The 20,080-nt window shown below is 38.7% G+C and overlaps 2 protein-coding genes across 4 annotated transcripts in view; both read left to right on the plus strand.

Annotated features, from left to right (window-relative positions):
• Positions 1-845: 845 nt before the first annotated feature.
• On the plus strand, positions 846-5,186 carry LOC136852978 (gastrula zinc finger protein XlCGF57.1-like). Its single transcript, XM_067128064.1, has one exon. The coding sequence runs from the start codon at positions 993-995 to the stop codon at positions 2,394-2,396; it is 1,404 nt and encodes a 467-aa protein (XP_066984165.1). The 5' UTR covers positions 846-992; the 3' UTR covers positions 2,397-5,186.
• A 3,324-nt stretch (positions 5,187-8,510) lies between these two features.
• LOC136852983 (gastrula zinc finger protein XlCGF52.1-like) overlaps positions 8,511-20,080 on the plus strand; it is a 36,785-nt gene continuing 25,215 nt past the window's right edge. The window contains exons 1-2 of one of the 3 annotated variants that reach the window (XM_067128071.1): positions 8,515-8,630; positions 12,643-14,496. In XM_067128071.1, coding sequence (XP_066984172.1) covers positions 13,311-14,375 — 1,065 coding nt within the window. In that variant the 5' untranslated portion in view covers positions 8,515-8,630; positions 12,643-13,310 and the 3' untranslated portion in view covers positions 14,376-14,496. Of the gene's footprint in view, positions 8,631-12,642; positions 14,497-20,080 lie in introns of those variants that run through there. The other 2 variants (XM_067128074.1, XM_067128070.1) reach the window with 2 other exon arrangements.

The raw sequence follows: 20,080 nt of genomic DNA on the forward strand, positions 1-20,080 counted from the left end.
TGCACCCCCCAGGTAGACTTTGTAACGAACCTGAACATTAAACTTCCCACATATTGCTCCACAAACTTAGATCCAGTACCATGAAAATCAAAGTACTGTGCAGCAATCATGCACCTTTGGAACAACTTAGAAGCTTACACCTTCCATCCTTTTGCCTGCCAACTAGTTCCAGGATACATATATTTATCCTGAAAGAAATTCAAGGCTAAAGCAGATCTGCTGAGAAAATTAATGCCCATTGTAATGTCAATATCTAATTGCTTTTCCCAGAAGATACAAATCTTAATGTTAAAACAAGCTTTCATTCTTTAGAATATTGAAATTCTTTAGAAATTTTTGGTTAGAGTTTGAAATTATAAAGTGCTGTTCAGAGGATGTTCAGATTCTTGATTGTTTATTTTGTTTATTTCAGAGTATTCGAACAGAGGAAATTGCCAACAGAACCCTGAGGTAAAGATATGGAAGTTTGAGAAGATTTTCATTGACTTTGTTTCCTCACTTGAAAAAACATAGATATCATTGGAAATGTCATGCAGTAAGTTACTGTGATACTGTAAATGATCTGGTTCCTCATGATAATAATTGAATGTTGCACATGATAGTGCACGACACTGTGAAAGTTAGAAATTAGTTTTTATATTATTTAGAAGCTGTATGTAGTCTTATGGAATGGTTTTGTTACAGATATGGTATATGTCTATGCCAAATTAATTGCTGTTATGATGTGAAGATGGTTGTTTTTATAAGAATATTTTGAAATAAGGTAATATTTGAAAGTAGGCTGAGAATGAGTTAGAATTATTTTTGGATATTTCAAGAAAATTTGACAGTTTACTGATGTGAGAGGTTTTAAACTTGTTGATGGTCTAACAGGGGATGAAATTTGTTTGCATAATTGCTTTCTCTCATTCCAGTAATTTTCTCTTATGAAGGTTTTGTCTGTTTGTCCATTTCGGAAATTTATTTTGATATAAGCATTCAAGTATTTAGTAATGTACAATGAACATTCTGTGAAAATGGAAGCCGAAAAGTCATTGTCATTGCCCCTAATCAAACAAGAGAGGGAAAATTTGGAGGATGAACTTACTGAAATCACAGTTGATGGTTCTTTATTTGTAGACTCTTCCTTAGAAGTCAAGGCAGAACCAGAATATATTGATTGTAATGAAGTTGATGTGAAATATACATGTCAGTCTGTAAAGAGTGAGGAAGGCTCTCAGAGTTGTGATGAGGACTGTGGAAAGAAAAGTGTTACAGAAGGAAATACACAGGTGCACAGAACAGAGGACTCTTGCATACCGTTCATATCTTGTGGAAAATTAAGTGAGACTGATGAAAATAATTACAAAAATGTGGAAGTATTTTCAAAGAAAAGCAACACACCAGGGAAGCCAATAACTTGTGCGGAATGTCAGAGTAGTTTTTCTCACTTGGGTCATCTCAGGACCCATATGAGAATTCATACTGGAGAGAGACCATATACTTGCACTGAATGTCGTAGTACTTTTATTCACTCGAGTCATCTCAAAACTCACATGAGAACTCACACAGGAGAGAAACCATTCACTTGCTCGGTATGTCAAAGAAGTTTTTCCCTCTCAAGCCATCTCAAGAGACACATGCGAACTCATACAGGAGAGAAACCATTTGTGTGCACAGAGTGCCCAAGTACATTTTCACATTCTTATAGTTTAAAGGTACACATGAGAACTCATACAGGGGAGAAGCCTTTCACTTGTCCTGAGTGTCAAAATAGTTTCTCTCACTCAAACAGTCTCAGAATCCACATGAGAACTCACACTGGAGAAAAGCCTTTCACTTGCTCTGAATGTCAAAGTAGTTTTTCTCATTCAGATAATCTCAAAATACACATGAGAACGCATACGGGAGAAAAACCATTCACTTGCTCGGAATGTCCGAATAGTTACTCTCGTTTAAGTAGTCTCAAAATACACCTGAAAACTCACACTGGAGAGAAACCATTCACTTGTCCTGAGTGTCAAAATAGTTTTTCTCTCTCAAGTCATCTCAAAACCCACATGAGAATCCACACTGGAGAGAAGCCATTTTTATGCACAGAATGTCCAAGCAGTTTTTCTCACTCAAGTCATCTCAAAAGGCATATGCGAATTCACACTGGAGAGAAGCCTTATGTTTGCACTGAATGTTCAAGTAGTTTTTCTCTCTCGGATCATCTCAAGAGACACATGCGGAGTCATATGGGAGAGAAGCCTTACACTTGCAACATTTGTCAAAAGCGTTTTATTCATTCAGATAGCCTTAGAATACACATGAAAACTCATACGGGAGAGAAGCCATTCACTTGTACAGAATGCCAGAGTAGTTTTTCTCAATCACATTGTCTCAAAAGGCACATGAAAACTCATATTAGATAAAGTCCATTCACACACTTTGTGACATAGTAGGTTTTTGTTAGGGCTGCCTTAAAATGCACATGTGAAATTCAAGAGAGAAGGAATTTTTTGTACTGAACGTCAAAGCAACTTTTATCTTGTAGGCTAAATAGCCTCAAAATACAAATGAGAACTTAACAAAAGGAAGCTGGTCTTCATGTGCACTGTGTATGTTGTAGCTTTTGCGTCTCATGTAATCTCAAAACACTGATATGTTCAGAAAGCCAAAATTGCTTTTTCTCAGGATGGTTCACAGTGTACTAGGTAACTTATGTAGCAGAGAAAGAGGCAATTCACTTACATTAAGTGCAGAAATAGTTATCCTCAGCCTGTGTTTGGGAGCTCAAGTTTAGACTTCTTAATTAGATACCTTTAGAAAATGACCTAGGGGACCTTCCATCCTTTCCCAGTCCCTGGATGATGAAGGTTTAAAGGATTAGAAGGAAGACCTTCTGCTGGAGTCCTGTGGGTCTTAGAGATTTGATGACTTGACAAAAGGAGATACTGGAAGGTGCTGATGGTCCCTACAACTGCAGACACCCAGAGATATAAGTTCTGGCAACAAGGAGTGCAGGTGCCAAGAATTCTCATACCAGCTCTAGTAGCCTTTAAATCTAGCTTTTCATTTATTTCATGTTCCAGACTGGTGGGGAAAAGAGATGGCTGATTATAATAGATATCTAAAGGTTTTGGGAAACCAAAGCCAAGAGTAGGTAGGAGAGACTTTTCAACGTGGCATCTATGGTGGTGAAGTGGCAAGAAAAATAAGTTTTTATAATAAAACTGGTTTTTTCATACAAACATCAGTCATAAAGTGCACATATTTAGTCTTTAATACACCGTCGATAATAAAACCGGTTTTTTCATACAAACATGTCATAAAGTGCACACATTTACAGTCTTTAATACACTGTCGTTTGTCAGCTAGACGGAAAGAAAGTAATCATTCACTGATGCTCACCATTCCACATGAAAGGTTTTGACGTGAGCACTTCATATATATGATTGATGGGTTTGTAATAAAATCTATTGTATAAAAATTCAGTTCATAGTATCATATTCGTATCAATTGCTTGGTGCTCAAATCACAATTTATGAGGGAGGTTGAGAAGTTGAGAGTCCCAGATTCCTTGCAAGAGTATTATAGATCTTGGATGGCACCTGGAGCTTATACAAATCAGATACCAAGATTTATTGGTTACTTATACATATATGATTTGCTGAGTAAAGCACCAAGAGATTAAACAAGGAATTCATTTGTTAAGTTATAAATGGAGAGAACATCAGTGAACCTTTCAGATGACAAATAGATGTACATGACCCTCCAGCATTATGTCTCTTGAGAATGAATGAGGTATGAATAAGGGTGCATCAAGATCAGAAAGAAATTGAGGTTGTACTGCCTTTGTGGTAGTGGTGGAATTTTACCTTCCTGTTAGCAGCCCTAACAAGCACACACCCATGCCTTTATGCATAGCATTGCTCAAGTAATAACCAGCAACAAAAGTAGACTGGTATCACTAGGTCCCTGCATTCAGAATTTTTCAAATCTCAGTGTACTGTTTAGCAGCTAAGGAAGTAGAGAAGTCTCTGGTTTTAGCTAGTCTCGGTCATTCATCCTTCAGATAAATCTGCATAAGTACTCAGAATGACTTGCCTTAACCAGAAGGACAGTATTCTTAGACATCTGCATCCTCTGCTGGCCTGTATACAAGGAAAGCCTGGATATATTGTCCTTCCAAGTAATGGCAGATGGCTGAAACTTTTTTATTGCTTGGGGTGGATAATAATGCTAGAACAGCAAAAGGAACATTGTTGCAGTCTTGACTATTGGTTCTCTGGGTTTTTGCAGCAAAGTCCAGAGCAAAAACCAGACCCTTAAATGACCAGCCTGGCACGTTTAATCTTGCTCACTAAGATATGCATTTTGTTGACTCAGTGATGCAAATGGCAGAAAAACAGTCTTCTTTGTACAGTTCAGAAGGAAGTACTCTTGGGGGTTTGCAAAGTACTCTTTTTAAAACTTTGAAGGACAAGATAGAGAACCCACTTAGGATGCATAACCATCCTGCGAAGTGTCTCCTTTTCGTGATGATACACAAGTATCTTTGGGTCTCAAGAAGCAGCCAGGTTAGTACCTTACCTCAAAGTTCGAAGACCTTGATAACTGAAACTGACAGCTTCTTCTGACAATGTCGATATAAAAAGTCAGCAATAATGGGACAGAGGTATCAGCTGGATCAGTGCCCCCTCTCATGGCTCCCATTGATGGATCATCCCCATTTTGCATTGTAAAAGTTAGTGATTGAGGTTCAGCAGGGTTGGGCAATGACCTCAGCAGGGTCTTGAGAAAAGCCTGGCCTCTGAGACTCCAGGTCACTAGTCCCCAAACTTGAAAACAGAGGATGTGTGTGCATGTGAGTAGGACACCCAGCTGGAGCACCCTACAGGCTGAAGCACATCCGAGTCCAGGAACATTGTCAACAGTAAGAATTTAGCAGGAAACAGAGGGGAATAAAATAACAAAAGACTCACAGCACCCAAAAGGAACATCAGAGGCCAGAAAGCAGCTGGACCAAGGTGTCCAGGCATGAGTATAGCATGGAAAAGGCTGGAAAAAAGAATCTTCACTTAGCACTTTGTAAGGGATGCACAGATTCCTGTATGTCACAAAAGTGCTGAAGAACTATGAAGATAAAAAGTGCTGAAGCATTATGGAGATAAAACCGTGAAAGGAAAGGAAAAATAGAGTAAAGCAGAATCTGGGAAAAATTTAACAAGGAAAGGGTAAAGACATAGAAGTGATTCACACAGATACATGAACAGGAGTTATTGAAATAATGGACTTATGTGGAATTGAATTAAAACACTGTAATAAAAAAATGTAGTCAGTGCAAGTGAATAAAGTACTGTATAAGTGATTCAGACTACTCATATAGCTACATTCATTTGAATATCAGAGTGGTAATTGGATAAGGGGAGCAAATGGAGGAGTACTTACTTCACACAGAATTTACTCAAACAAAAGTTTGCCAGAAAGTTTAGTTAGCAAAAGTTATGGCAAAGTCTTAAATAGAGCAGATTTTGAGTTGTTTTCAGAATATGCTCCTAGCCAGATTTTTCAGTTGTTCATCTAATGCACTGATTTATGATTTTTGTGTAATTCATCAAAATATCCTAAATTTTATTTCCCTAGAAGACAACCATCTGTTAACAAGAGGGCTATGGTATAAAAACCAAAGTATGTTGAACACCTGCAAATATAAATTTTTGACAGTTGAACTGATAAGTATGTAGTATTAATTTGTTTACCCAAAATTAATTCTTATTTACCAGTTAGAAATTGCATTGTATACCCTTCATATGGAAAGGTGAATTCTGCATGATACAGTATTTATTTGTACAGTATTTATTTAATTATTTTGGTGATTGTAGTAAACACAAGGTTTTAAAAAATCCCCGGCACATACTTCACTTTTCTTGTTCCCATGTATTTTAATATGATTTCCATTGTCATTGGATGTTATAAATTGTTCTTGTTATAATTCAGCATCATGTATTTGCCCTTACAATTGTAGTTTTAAACTTAATTATATTTATTGAATGTACTGTACATAAAGACAGTTATTGATTTTGTAATTAAAAAGTGAAAATTGGATGTCAAAATTTTTTTTCTCATTTAAATATATGTATATTCCACAGAGTATTGGATATGTAAAAGTATGAACATCTAATGCTTTGTCTAAGCATTAAGAGTGTTTGCTGATCACAGTCAAATGGCTAAAATATTGATTTGTGGAGGTTACCAGCCTGAGAGGTTTGGAGATGGGAACATTGATTAAAAGCGTAGAAGGTTTTGATGTTTTTCAGGTAATTACATGCAGGTTTACTGAAGCCTGTACGGTAAACTTTAAACATGAATCATTGACCCTAATTTTGCCATCACTGTATTAATATACAGTACTGAGGGAAGGCCTTTGCAGATGATTTGAAACATTTGTCACTAATACTCAACATCTTTAGTAGCATTACTTATAATGGTTCAATGCTGCTGATAAACAAAATTAAGAATGTAGTAAAATGGGTTCATATTGGTAAAGTCAATTTAGATTTTAGTCAGCAACTTATAATACATATAATATCTGCTGCATATTAGAAATATAACATATAGATTGAACTGTTTGCAAGGATCACTGTTCCAGTAACAATTGTATAAAGTATATCCTTTTAAAGGGGAGAAAATATGTAATTATATACCTGAATAAAAACCTTTTAATTAACTTTAACATAAAAGTTAATTATAATAGCAATCACTGAATAAAATTACATGAAAAGGAAACTGAATCCCCTAAAGAAGGCATTGGAAGTTGTCCTTTTCGACAAGGTATTTAAGTTGGGAAAGAAGGTGAAATACAAGTCAAAGAACTACAAGATGAAAGATGCTGCCAAAAGACATTATGTTAAAGGCTTTGCTATTCAGTGAGCAGACAGGACCACTGCTTTTGTCCTACTACCACTTTTACACATACTCTGAAAAATTGCAAAACATTTCAAATGACAGTTTTAGACACATTACAGGAAATGCAATCAGTAAGATTGAAAGGCCCTAAACAAGTTAATGAATGAATATATGACACCAGTTGAAGAATTAGATTTCAGGAAATAAAAGGAGGCTATATCTTGATGTACACACACGTACATTATATATATATACAGTATATATATATACATATACATATATACATATATATATGTACAGTGAATATATATTGATATATATATCCATACCCCCGCTAATAGGTCAAATCCGCAAATGCTTAAAACCCCTCTAAAAACATTAGAACTGCCCATTTTGATAGCAAAACCAAGAAAAACCTTGTAAAAATGACTTATACCTGAGTATTTTAATAGTTTTATCACAAAAGTGCATTTATTCATGAAAATTATATGAAAATACAGTAAGTTAAACAATCTTTCTCAGTGAAGAATACTCGTGAATAAGTCGAAGCTTCCGCAAAAAAATGGCTAGATATGTTCCACAGAGAAACCTTATGAATGCGTGAGTCCTCCCTATCCTTTGTAACCATGAGAATATTTGTATATATGTATAAAGTTTTTTGTATAATTTATATATATATTTTAACTATATATATTTATATATACATATACTATATATAATTATATATATATATATATATTATATATATATAATATATATATATATATATATACATATATACATATACTATATATAATTATATATATATATATATATATATATATATATATATATATATATATATATATATATATATATATATATATATATATATATATATATATATATATATATATATATATATATATATATATATATATATATATATATATATATATATATATATATATATATATATATATATATATATATATATATATATATATATATATATATATATATATATATATATATATACATATATTATAACCATGGGTCAATGTGAAAATCAGAAAACCCCTTGGGGATTTTGCACATAAAAGTATATGAAAGAATTAAACAAACTTAAGTAAAATTAAATCGTTTGAAGGTAAGCAGTTAAAAGAAATGATAAAAAAAGTAGGTAAAAAAATCAAGGCAGAGGGAAATGAATGACAAGACAACCTTAAAAATCTATAGAAAATATAAAGAAAACATAGGAAAAGAAACCTTGTTTCAAAACACTAAAAAAACAACTCTGATCAGTAGGGCTAGACTAGGCACAATGGAAATAAACAATAGGAACAGGTTGAAAGGGGAAGATAGTAAATGTTGGTTCTGTGAAGAAATAACTGAACACTTAAAACATTTCTTGCTCTGCATCCCAGCATAATATAGTGACACGAGAAATAGATATAGATTTGTGCAGCATCCATTTCAAGAAAATAAAGAGGAATTGATAGCTAATATCCTTATTTTTGTAGATCTGTCTAAAGAAGAAACTGAAAATAGAAAAGAATTTATAAAAGACTTATGGTATTACAGAGAGGAAACACTTAAAAAAAACACACACACAAGGTAGAAATACAACGAGCAAGGGAGCCGTTTCAAAGGTAAATCCCGACTATTACTACTACTACTACATTTGCGATAATGGGCGTGTCATTATCCGTCACATAAGGTAGTTCGACAAGTTCATCGAAATGGATCTATAGCGTGATTTTAGGATTTGTTTAAAGGTAAGAGAAGATTGTGGACGTTATTGAAGTATAATAATAGGCGTAGAAGAGAGTAAAGCGCCGCTATGACGTAGTTTTTGTTATTTAAGCTATTTTTTGGAGGCTTATGTAATTTTTCGGAAGACTAGCAATTTTTTTTATAGCCAGAAATACCATTTTGGGTTTTTCATGCAGAAATATTTAGGAAATGATAGGGCACTAAAAGAACCAAAAATTACCAGGCTAACGTATCCTAGGGGTGTTTACTGGTTACAATTTTGCCGTATTAACTATGGAGGGAGTTGGGGGGCCGGTATTGTCTTACCTTATAAGTCGTAATTTGATTAATTATTTTTCACTGATATTAAGCATTTGCGATGGGTGTGTATTGAGAAGAAATATAAATTATGATGTGGGAGGTGGCTGGAGTCTTCCGAAAAATAACCCTGGCCTAGTGGTAGGTCAAGGTAAATCACCGAATGCAGAGGAATGGGTCACAGATTATTTTGGGGGGGCCAGTCTAGGAGGGGCCACAAAGCCCCCAGATGATGTTCGTTTCCGGTCCGAAATCCCTATTCGATTTTTTATTATATCTTGTCTTCATAAACAAAAAAATTATTGTGGTAGAACTATATAGTAGCTCCAAGGCAAGCGGCATTTTTTCTACAATTTTTGGTTGCTATTATTTAATTCAAAGGAGCTTGTAATTAACTTGTAATTAACCCCAGAAGTCCATCAAAAAGGGGTTTCCATAATATCTTCTACAGAGCACGAGTAGTCTGTTTGAACGGTTCATATCCGTCTGGCAAGTGCAATAACTTGTTAACGTATGTATTTTACTAAACACTGCAAACATTCTAATGCATTCAGAACCCCTAAAGTCAGTTGAAAAGGTAAAAACAGTGTCGGAGCTAATATACAGAATTACCATTATTCTATATATAGCTGTAGGCTATAATTCTTGCAAACTAATATTTATCATGATAAAGAATAAAATATATGTAAGTAGTTGAGGATTTTTTCTAAGTTTCAATTTTGTGAAATGCACTTAGTGACATGTGAAAGGACATTTAATACCCCAGGGGCTAGTACTAAACATGGCGAATTACATGTGACCCCCTGGTTCTAGTAGTAAATATGGCAAAACAGTGTAGATGAATCACTTGTGCCATGTTTAGTATTAGCCCTCATGTGGAATAGGAGTTTGGACCGGAAATGAACATTCACCAAGGCCCCTTGCCAGGTTAGAACATGGTGTCCGAGGTTAGGTTATGCAAAGTTAAGTCTGCAGGAAGTTTGCAGATGGATGGGATCAGGCTCTAACACTACCTCTGGACAGAAGCTTAGACCCTGTTTCTGATGTTTAGTGTTAATTGGGAGCTTCAGACTGGCCAGGTTGCATTGTCCCGAGATGTAACTGAGTAACGGGACCTTTCCCTGAAAATAAGTGGAGCGCCTTATCTTAAAAACTAACCATAGAATTTTCTTGAAAATAATCTCATTATGTTTCCCACACCTATATTACTGTACCACCACTAATTTCACCTAAACTAACCCAACCAAACATGATGAAACCTAACTTTAGGGCATGGCAAAAAAAACAGGGCTGGTGCAGTCCTAGTATACATTTCAGGAACTGGCAGCCGGGTCAGGGCACAATGCCCTAATGTAGGTTAGGACGGTAAGGTGTGGTTAGGTCAGGACATGGCATTCTAGGAAAGGTTAGGGTAATCCTACAGTTCAAGGGTCCAAATTCAATGCGCCCTTGTGTGTGTATGTTTAAGTTTTTTTCCTATTTTCAGTTTCTTTCGACAGATCTGCAAACAGAAGTACCAGTGTATTTGCTTAAAAATGAGCAGTTTACCTGCTTACAGAAGCAGAGATTGTAAAAATACAAAGGGAATAAAGCTCTGCACCAGGTAAGAACCTGGTAAAGGCTCTTGTGCTTCAGCAGCTGCTTTGCTAAGTCTGAAAAAATGAGCAGTATCTGCTTACAGAAGCAGAGATTTATGATTTTCTCAAAAACCTGTGGGTCCTTATCCCCTAAGACTTGTTTTTGTTTATTTACATTTCCCCCTTTATTCCCTTTGTTTTTTTACAATCTCTGCTTCTGTAAGCAGATAAACTGCTCATTTTTTCATTTTTTCCATGATTCAATGAATATTGACAAATCTGTGTGCTGATCTTGACTTTACATAATACAGCAAATTTGGACCCCTAAACTGTAGGATTACTAAGGTTAGGTTTGTTTTCTTCTGCAAAAATTTTGCCAGTCATTCTTCACTCATCCCAAGTCTGCTTAGGTCATAGTATTCCCTGTATAATGCCAACTTCAGAAAAACCTACAGTACCCCAGACCCTCAGTCTGCATTCATTCCTAGCCCTAATTTACACTACGTACTGTATTTACATAGCCTAGAGCAGAGCCCCTGTCTGAATTAGGCTAATCAAGTTAGGCTAATTCTGCAGGGCAGTTGCCCACATCATTCTCCTTTGCACATTATTTTGGGGAGGTCCATAGCTGGATAAAGTACCCCCCATCAAGTCCAGGAGGACACACAATAGGTCAAGTTGGGATATATCCCTGTTGGAATATGTCTGAGATCCATGTTTTAGTAGGCTGTGAACTGTGAAAATATTGTGTGCAACTTTTCTGCATCTTTACCTCCGTTAGAATTATTCTGATAGTGGCATGGGTTAGGATAAAGCTCTTGAATTAATTCAAATGATTCTGATAATAGCCAGTGCTATATTAAAGTAATTATCTCAGTAAATGAAAACAATTTTACAAGCTGTTAATTCAAAGGGTTTTTGGAAATTCCCCAGTCTATTCTAAATGATCCTGAATTCATTCAAATAATTTTGGTAATGACCTCAGATAAAGCACTTTATTTTGATGGTGGGATAGTTTAAGTGATTTTGAAAATACTGATCGATTGTTGGTTAGCTTATCAGAAGTTAACTTTTTAACAGTTCTTTAGTTCCCACCAATTTTTTTATGGAAAGTTGGCATGTATGACATGTTAAGGTAATTACATGTAAAATAGTGTACTTAAAACACTATATTACAGCTTATTATTATAAGTATATTTTATTTTTTATGTATTTTTACCATTTTGTTTGGTGTAAACTTTCTGTTTTATGTTCCTCTCACCATCTGTATCCAGCAAGCAAGTGGGGACCCAAATAGGAAACTGAAGTTTTGGGTGGGGAAAATAACAAGAATTAGTGAATTGCACCACCATGAATTGTCAAAAATGTATAGAGAACAAGATAAACATTAAGAAAAATACATGGATCATTCATGGTTACTAAAAAAAGCACAGTACATTGCAGTATAAAATATATCACTCACACATTAAGATGTGTCATTGACAATTATAGGGATACCTCCCAATGTAACCTGGGGTGCTTCATCCAGCCTGACCTAATGTGAGGACACTGGACCCTGCAACTTAACCTTATTTAGAGTACCCACCTACAGCTCATTAACAAAAACAACCCACCTCCCACCCACACTGATCTCGCAGCCTCATTTCCATACTGTGCTATGCAAGAGCCAGGTAGGTGATTAAGGGGTATCTGTGGGTCCAGGTGGCACATGCATAATACTAGTGATGTTCTGTCTGTTAGATAAGAGACTGTAGACTCTGGGGACATCCAAAGACCATAAATGCAGACATATATGAGTGATGGGTTTGCCTGAAAAAATTGTGGCTTGTCAAAAAGGGAGTAAATCAAGAAATTTGTGGTGAAGTCAGAAGCTACTGGTGGAATAGTCAGTCAGCTTTGTCCAGAGTGATCAGATTGAGCCCTAAATAGAGTTCAAGGGTGTTTTATGTCTACGGACGCAGTTTATGTCCAGTTGAACATTAAGATCTAATTGTTGTTTTCCCAGGGGACATGTTTTAGAGTTAAAACAACCTCTCTTATTATGATACATGAAATATTTTTTAATATCTGATTCTGTGTTCGTTATGGACAGTGCTGTTCAGAGCACATTTTGACTTTGATTTTTTTTATTTTGTTTCAGAGTATCAAAAACAGTGGAAAATTTCATGACATCCTCGATGTAATGCAATGGAAGTTTGAGAAGATTTTTAGTGCATTTTTGTTAATTACATCATATTGCCAATGTAATACAGGATTTTTTATACAAAAGAAAAAAGATCAGATATTGAAAATACTTGACAGTAAATTACTGTAAGATATGACAGTTTGTAATAATAACTGATCATTTTGTTTGCCACTAGTGACAGTTTGTAACAATAACTGATTATTTTGTTTGCCACTAGTACATGACATTGTTAATTTAGAAATAATTTGTGATGCTAAGAAGTGTAGTTGCTCTTATGAAATATTTAGGTTTTTAACTGATATAATTGTGTTTTATGTCTGTGTCAGATTGATTCCTTTGTGGTGTGAGGAGCCTTGTTTGTATAAAAATATTTGATATGCACCATCAATGAAAGCAGGCTGAAAATGAGTTAGGGTTATTTTGAACATGCAAAAGACCTGTGTGCAACATAGCGTTCTGTGAGATGTAGATTTTGTGATAACATGAATGAAAATTGTTTACTTCATTATCTGAAGGCTTGGCAATAGTAGGTTCACTTTGAGAGCTTTTCTTGGATGAAACTGAATATTCATTGACATAAAACTGACTTTGCTTCAAAGCTGTATATTTAACATCCTTTGAGAATGGAAGTTGAAAACTCAGTATTGCCATCAGTCAAACGAGAAAAGGACAGTTTGGAGGATGAACATACTGAAATCACAGTTGATGGATTTTTATTTGTAGATTCTTCCACAGAAGTCAAGGGAGAGCCAGAATGTATTGATTGTGGTGATGTTGATGTAAAATATACACAGGAGCCTATAAAGAGTGAAGAAGGCCCTCCAAGTTGTGACGTGGAATGTGGAAAAAATATTATTAAAGAAGAAAATATAATGCTGCCCACTGCAGTTGCAGATAATTCTCACATATTGCTCACGTCTTCCAGAGAAGTAGTTCGTGAGAAATCATCTTGCAGTATTGATGGAAGTAATGAAAAAAATGTTGATATATTTTTGCGGAAAACCAACATGGTGGGGAAACCAATAACTTGTGCAGAATGTCAAAGCACCTTTTCTCACTTGAGTCATCTCAGAATCCACATGAGAATCCATACTGGAGAGAGACCATATACTTGCACTGAATGCCAGAGTACTTTTACTCGCTTAAATCATCTTAACACTCATATGAGAATTCATACTGGAGAGAAACCATTCACTTGCTCTGTATGCCAAAGTAGTTTTTCTCGCTCCAATAATCTGAAAATGCATATGAGAACTCATACAGGAGAGAAACCATTTACTTGCCTCATATGTCAAAGAAACTTTACCCTCTCAAGTCATCTCCGAATCCACATGAGAACTCATACTGGAGAAAAACCATTTACCTGCTCCTTATGTCCGAGTAGTTTTTCTCACTCTGAAAGTCTCAAAATACACATGAGAAATCATACTGGAGAGAAGCCATTCACTTGTTCAGAATGTCCAAAAAGTTATACACGTTTGAATAGCCTGAAATTACACATGAAAATTCATACTGGAGAGAGGCCTTTCACTTGCACTGAATGCCAAAAAGGTTTTTATCATTCCTCTCCTCTCAAAGTACACATGAGAACTCATACTGGAGAGAAGCCATTCACCTGTGCTGAATGCCAAAGGAGTTTTTCTCTATCCCATGTTTTCAAAAGGCACTTGAAAACTCATACTAGATAGAAATTATTTATATGCACTAGGTGTATAAGTGGTCTTTTCATTAGAACCAACTCAAATGTACATGCAGATGTATAAAAAAACCTTTATTCTGTAAATAGATTTATAATACAATACAGGCAGTCCCCAGATTACACTGTTCTCGAGGTTACAATGCTCTTCAAATATATTCAGGTGGTTATTTCCCATTACAACGCTGGGAGGCGGGTTTACAATGCAGAACCATTCCCATTTTCCATACCTTTTAGTTACATATAGCTTTAGTCTTTGTCAACAAAATTGTCAAAACGTCTGCACCCAGTCCGAATATCGGGTGATTTGCTTTTTGCCCTCTGTCGATTACTGAACTATTCTCATTTCAGAATAATTTTGGTATTTTGACTTTGTTGTCGGTAGATCGGCGAAATTTCATTGTATTTTACATCGACTTTTTCACTTTGAAGTTTTTGTTGGTTAGATTATCAGTTATTTTTGTCACCTATTTAGTCAGGTTTTCTCTGATAATTATGTCAGATTCTGGGTCTTATACCTTTGGGTATGATGTCAAAGGCTGTAAGACGAGGTTGGTCAAGGCTAGTCTTGATCCTCATTCAATTTGTTCTAACTTGTAGAGGTCAGGCATGTTGAATGAGAGGAAGTGTGATGAATGTGTCAGTATGACTGAAAATGAATGGAGAGCTCTATGATAAATATGTGAGGAAGTTGGAGAAAGATGATCCAGAAAGCTTTAGCTAGGAGTTCTTCTTCTCTCAGGAGAAACCGCTTCTCCATAGCTATGCAGTGTTTAATATCCCCGGGCTACTAATATTCCCCTGACCTTTGATATCCTGAACCCGTGTGTGTTTTGTCTCAAGCCCAGATGGACGCCAGATTTAGACTAATTGCTTTCGCCATGGATGGATATTGATTCGCGTTAATGAAATCCTTCATGAGTGTCAGGATTCTTTCCAAGATAAGTGAATAATTTAAGTGCAGTGACAAAGTGTTAGTGTGGTGGAGGAGGTGGTTGCTCGGCCTACTCATGCCTCCTAGACCTGGACCTCTGTCAAGCTCCCTGCTCCTGGGAGAAGACATGCTGAAAGTCCAAGGGAGGGTCTGCTCACGAGGAACCCCCCAACAGTCCTGTTGTTTCCCAGGCTGTTTCAGACGCGCCAGGCTGCCCAGGCGACTCAAGGAAGTGTCTTTCTTCAGCTCCTGAGTGATTCGCCTTCTCGCAGAGGCTGAGATTTCCCCCACGCAGAGTTGGAACCATTGAAGAGGTCCAGAATCTTTCGCCCTCTTAAGAGGTTTAGGGAGGAGGAGAAGCCATTTCTCTTATCAGTGCCTTCCTGAGTTTTGGGAGAGTCCGGAAAGAAGTTTACCGGACGTCATCCCAAGAAGAGTCTTCTCCCAGCGCCAAGAGCTCATCATCAAGAGAAGAAGACTTCCCCCTCGGTGTTGCCTCTAGGTTCCGGTGTTTCTCCTTTGGTTTCAGGCGTCACCAACGAGGACCCTTCTGCGCCTCTTCCTCATCAGCAATCCTGGCTCTACTGCAGAGAGTCCCAGTTGGATCCTCGTCGGAAGGATTTCTAGACGATGCAGTGAAGAGATTGGAAGCATTCTTCCTGCGGGCTCAGAAGGCCTGGTTCTTCTCCAGCAAAGCCTTCTGAAGTGTATTTGATGCCTCCTCCCAGAGGGTGTTGGGGAGGATCTCTTGAGCGCCCCAGGACGCTCCTCCTTCTCGATCTGTGACGCCTTGTTCCTCCTTTGGTTGAGGCTCAGGATCAGGCTCATGACGCCTAGTCAGGCTCCAGGCGCTCCCGTCAAGATTTAGCGCTCTCTCAGGCTCAAGCGCCTCAGGTGCTGCCAGACGTGAGGCGCCATGGAGGCTCCTTTTGTGACTCCTTCAAGACGCCTCTTGTGCCGTTCAGGCTCCTCTTGTGGTTCCTGGTTCTCCAGGCTCCTCTTGTGGCGCCAGTTCCTCTTCCAAGCAGAGCTCCTCCTCAAGCTCTTATTCAGGCCAACTTCTCTCTCCTTCCCAAGATGTTGGAGATAGACTCAGGGTTTTTCTCGGAGTTTGTCTGAAGATGAGTTGTGGGAAGAGTTTCCTGTAGACTACCAGACTCCTCTCGCTCAAGCTTATTGAAGGAATTGTTTCTTTACATAATTTCTGAGGGCAGTTTGCACCCCCTCCTTCTTCCCCTGACTCTCAGTTCTAAGTCTAGGAAAGCCTCCTACCTCTCCTGAAATGACTTAATGCTTTCCACAGCCAAAAAGGCATTAAAGAAAATGAACTCCATTTGGTTGGAAGACAAACGTGGCTCAGGGAAAACCACTTTCTGCTTCCCCCTTCAAGACTTTCTACTAAGCGAAGGCTTGGTACGACACTGGGGAAGACTTAGGCTCTACGAGCTTCCTTCCTCATCTCTCAGGAGACTTCTCCAGTCTCGTTGATTCTACTCGGCTCATCTGTCGATGAACTCGCCAAGATTCCCTTCTCTCCTTCAGGAGATGGACCATCTTTTGAAGGGCCTTTTCAAGTTTTAGAAGTCAGAAACTTTTATGGACTGGTGTCTTGGAGCTTTGGGTACATTAAGTCTTTTGGTCTTTCCACTCGATCTCCTTTCGGATTTCTCTTCTGTTGTCTTGTAGATACAAGGCGGTCCGAGATGGTTCTGAGTTAGCCTCCATCTTTGCGTTAGGAGTTCTTAAGAAGAGGTCTCTTTCTGCTCTTTTCGCCACGCTCGTGTCCGAGTTTTGGCACAGAAAGGAGAACTGTTGTTTGCTTTTTCCAATCATCTTTTAAGGCCTTTTCCCTCAAGAACTTGTGGACATGCTGCAAGCCCTTGCAAGAGAAGACCACACAGGACCTGTTGGCTCAATCCATCGTAAACCAAAAGCTCCTCAACCTTCCTCTGACCAGCGCGTCAAACCGTCAACTAGTTAATCAAGATGAAGAAGCCCTTTCGTGGCGGGCCCCTCAAAGCCTTCTTCTCGAGGAAAGAACCTTTGTCTCCAAGACTAAAACCCTTGCAATAGGGGCAAGAAGTGATCTGATTCTCCTCCAGATACTAGTGGGTGCCAGACTTCAGCAGTTCTTGGCAAGTCTGGGAAAGTGAGAGGGGACCAGTTGGTCCACGTCCGTTTTAGAGAAAGGATATTCTATCCCCTTCCTCAAGAGGCCCCCCTTGCAACAGAACCCCTTAGCTTTGACAGCATATTCCAGCAACTTAGAAAAAACAAGAGATCCTGAGTGCGGAAGCTGCAGACTCCATGCTTTTAAAGAGAGCAATAGAACAGGTCGAAGACCTCAACTCTCCAGGCTTTTACAACAGGCTGTTCTTGGTCCCAAGGCAGTCAGGAAGTTGGAGACCAGTCCTGGATGTCAGCAGCCTGAACCTTTTCGTGGAAAAAACCAGTTTCAAGATGGAAACGGCGCAGTCTGTTCTCAGGATTCTCTTAAGACCTGGGGATTGGATGGTCTCAATAGACCTTCAGGACGCTTACTTTCACGATTCCGATCCATCCTCAGTCAAGGAAGTTCCTGAGGTTCGTTTTGAGGAGAAGACTGTATCAATTCAGGACTCTTTGCTTTGGCCTGTCCACAGCTCCCATGATTTTCACCGTCATCATGTCCAATGTTGCAAGGTGGCTGCATCTGGCAGGCGAATAAAGATCTCTCTCTATCTTGGACGACTGGCTGATTCGAAAGCAGTCATCAGTCTCAGTGTCTGGAGGATCTTCAAGCAACTTTAAACCTGACACAGAAGCTCGGCCTGCTGGTCAACCCGAAGAAGTCACACCTGACTCCCTCAGTCCAATCCAGGATCTATCTAGGGATTCAGATGGACTCAGTGGCTTTTCTGGCTTTTCCGATCAAAACGTCAACAGCTGTGCTACGAAAAGTCCAGAACTTTCTGGAAAGAAACCTGTTCATAAAGGCTTGGATGAGTCTGCTGGGGACCATTTCCTCACTGGAAAAGTTTGTCTTCCTGGGAGACTTCATCTCAGGCCCTTCAGTTCTTCCTGCAAGACAATGGGAAGACAAGGAAAATCTCCAGACTCTCTCAAACTTTCCAATCTCGGACCTGAAAGGAAGGCATCTCAGGTGGTGGTTAGATCCCTCGAAAATTTCAGAAAGGTCGTGTCTCTCAGCCTTCCGAACCCCGACCTAGTGTTGTTCTCCGACTCGTCAATGTAGGATGGGGAGCAACACTGGGTGTAAAAGAAATTGTCAGGCATCTGGAGAGGGGAACAGGTGGCCTGGCACATCAATAAGAAGGAATTGAAAGCGATTTTTCTGGCCCTCTCGATTCTTCCAAGATCAAGTGTCCGGGACAAACAGTCCAGGTGAATTCAGACAATACCACTGCTTGTCTTACCTGAAAAAACAGGGAGGCACTCATTCTTACTCCCTCAGCGTTCTTGCAAAAGACCTCCTGTTGTGGGCAGAGAAGCAGGAAGATTCTGCTCTTGACGAGATTCATTCAGGCCCTCAGAACGTGAGAGCGGACCTGCTTGAGCAGGAAGCACCAACTTCTGTCCACAGAGTGGACTTTGAACCAGGAAGTGTGCCAAAAACTGTGGGGTTTATGGGGTCAACCTCTGTAGACCTGTTTGCAACGTCAAAGAACAACAGGCTTCCCTCTTCTGCTCTCCTGTCCTGGATCCAGGAGCAGTGTCAATAGGACGCCCTTCTTTGGGACTGGTCTCGTCTGGACCTTTACGCTTTCCCTCCCTTCAAGATCCTGGGAGAAGTGTTGAGGAAGTTTCAGCACCACTCCAACATACCAGGATGACGTTGATAGCCCCCTTCTGGCCTTACAAGGAGTGGTTCCCAGGTCTCATGGATCTCTTGTAGACTTTCCAAGGGCCTTACCTCTTCGTCCAGATCTACTCAGACAGCCCCACTTCAGAACGATACCATCAAAAACCTGTCAAGCTCTCGGTCTGACTGCGTTCAGACTATCGAAATGCTGGCGAGAAGCAAAGGTTTTTCGAAGCAGGTGGCTCAGAGCCATCGCTAGAGCCAGAAGAACATCTTCGATCGCAGGTTATCAATCCAAGTGGGCGTATGTTTCGACAGTGGTGTAAAGATCAGGATTTCCTCTTCCTCGAACCACTGTGAGCCAGATTGCAGACTTCTTTCTTTTCCTTAGGGAAGTTCGAACCTGGCAGTCTCTACTATTAAGGGGTATAAGAGTATGTTGTCGGCGGTCTTTCGACACACAGAGGATTAGATATCTCCAATAATACGGACCTCCATGACCTCATTAGGTCGTTCGAGTACCTCTAAGGTAGGTCAGATTTTGGTTCCATCTTGGAACTTGATGTGGTTCTTAAGTTCCTGATGCAAAGCCCTTTGAACCCCTTCATGCTGCTTCTTTGAGGAACTTAACAAAGAAGACTTTATTTTTAGTTTTGCTTAGCTACTGCAAAGAGAATCAGTGAGATTCATGCCTTATCTAAGTCAGTTGGTTTTAAAGGAGACGATGCAGTGTGTTCTTTCAAACTGTTTTTCTTGCCAAGAATGAGAACCCTTCTCACCCCTGGCCCAAGTCCTTTGAATTGAAAGGTTTGGCGGGTATTCTGGGCCAGGAACCAGAAAGACTGCTTTGCCCTGTTCAGAGCTCTTAAATTCTACTTGAACAAGACTAAAGAGTTAGAGGTCTTGCAGACAGGTTATGGTGTTCGGTGAGAAGACCTGAGTCCCCATGTCAAAGAATGCC

This window comes from Macrobrachium rosenbergii, chromosome 26, assembly GCF_040412425.1.
Source record: "Macrobrachium rosenbergii isolate ZJJX-2024 chromosome 26, ASM4041242v1, whole genome shotgun sequence".
Lineage (NCBI taxonomy): Eukaryota > Metazoa > Arthropoda > Malacostraca > Decapoda > Palaemonidae > Macrobrachium > Macrobrachium rosenbergii.

Excerpts from the sequence above, each read along its gene's own strand:
- LOC136852978 (XM_067128064.1), top strand. The coding sequence starts at position 993 with ATGTACAATGAACATTCTGTGAAAATGGAAGCCGAAAAGTCATTGTCA.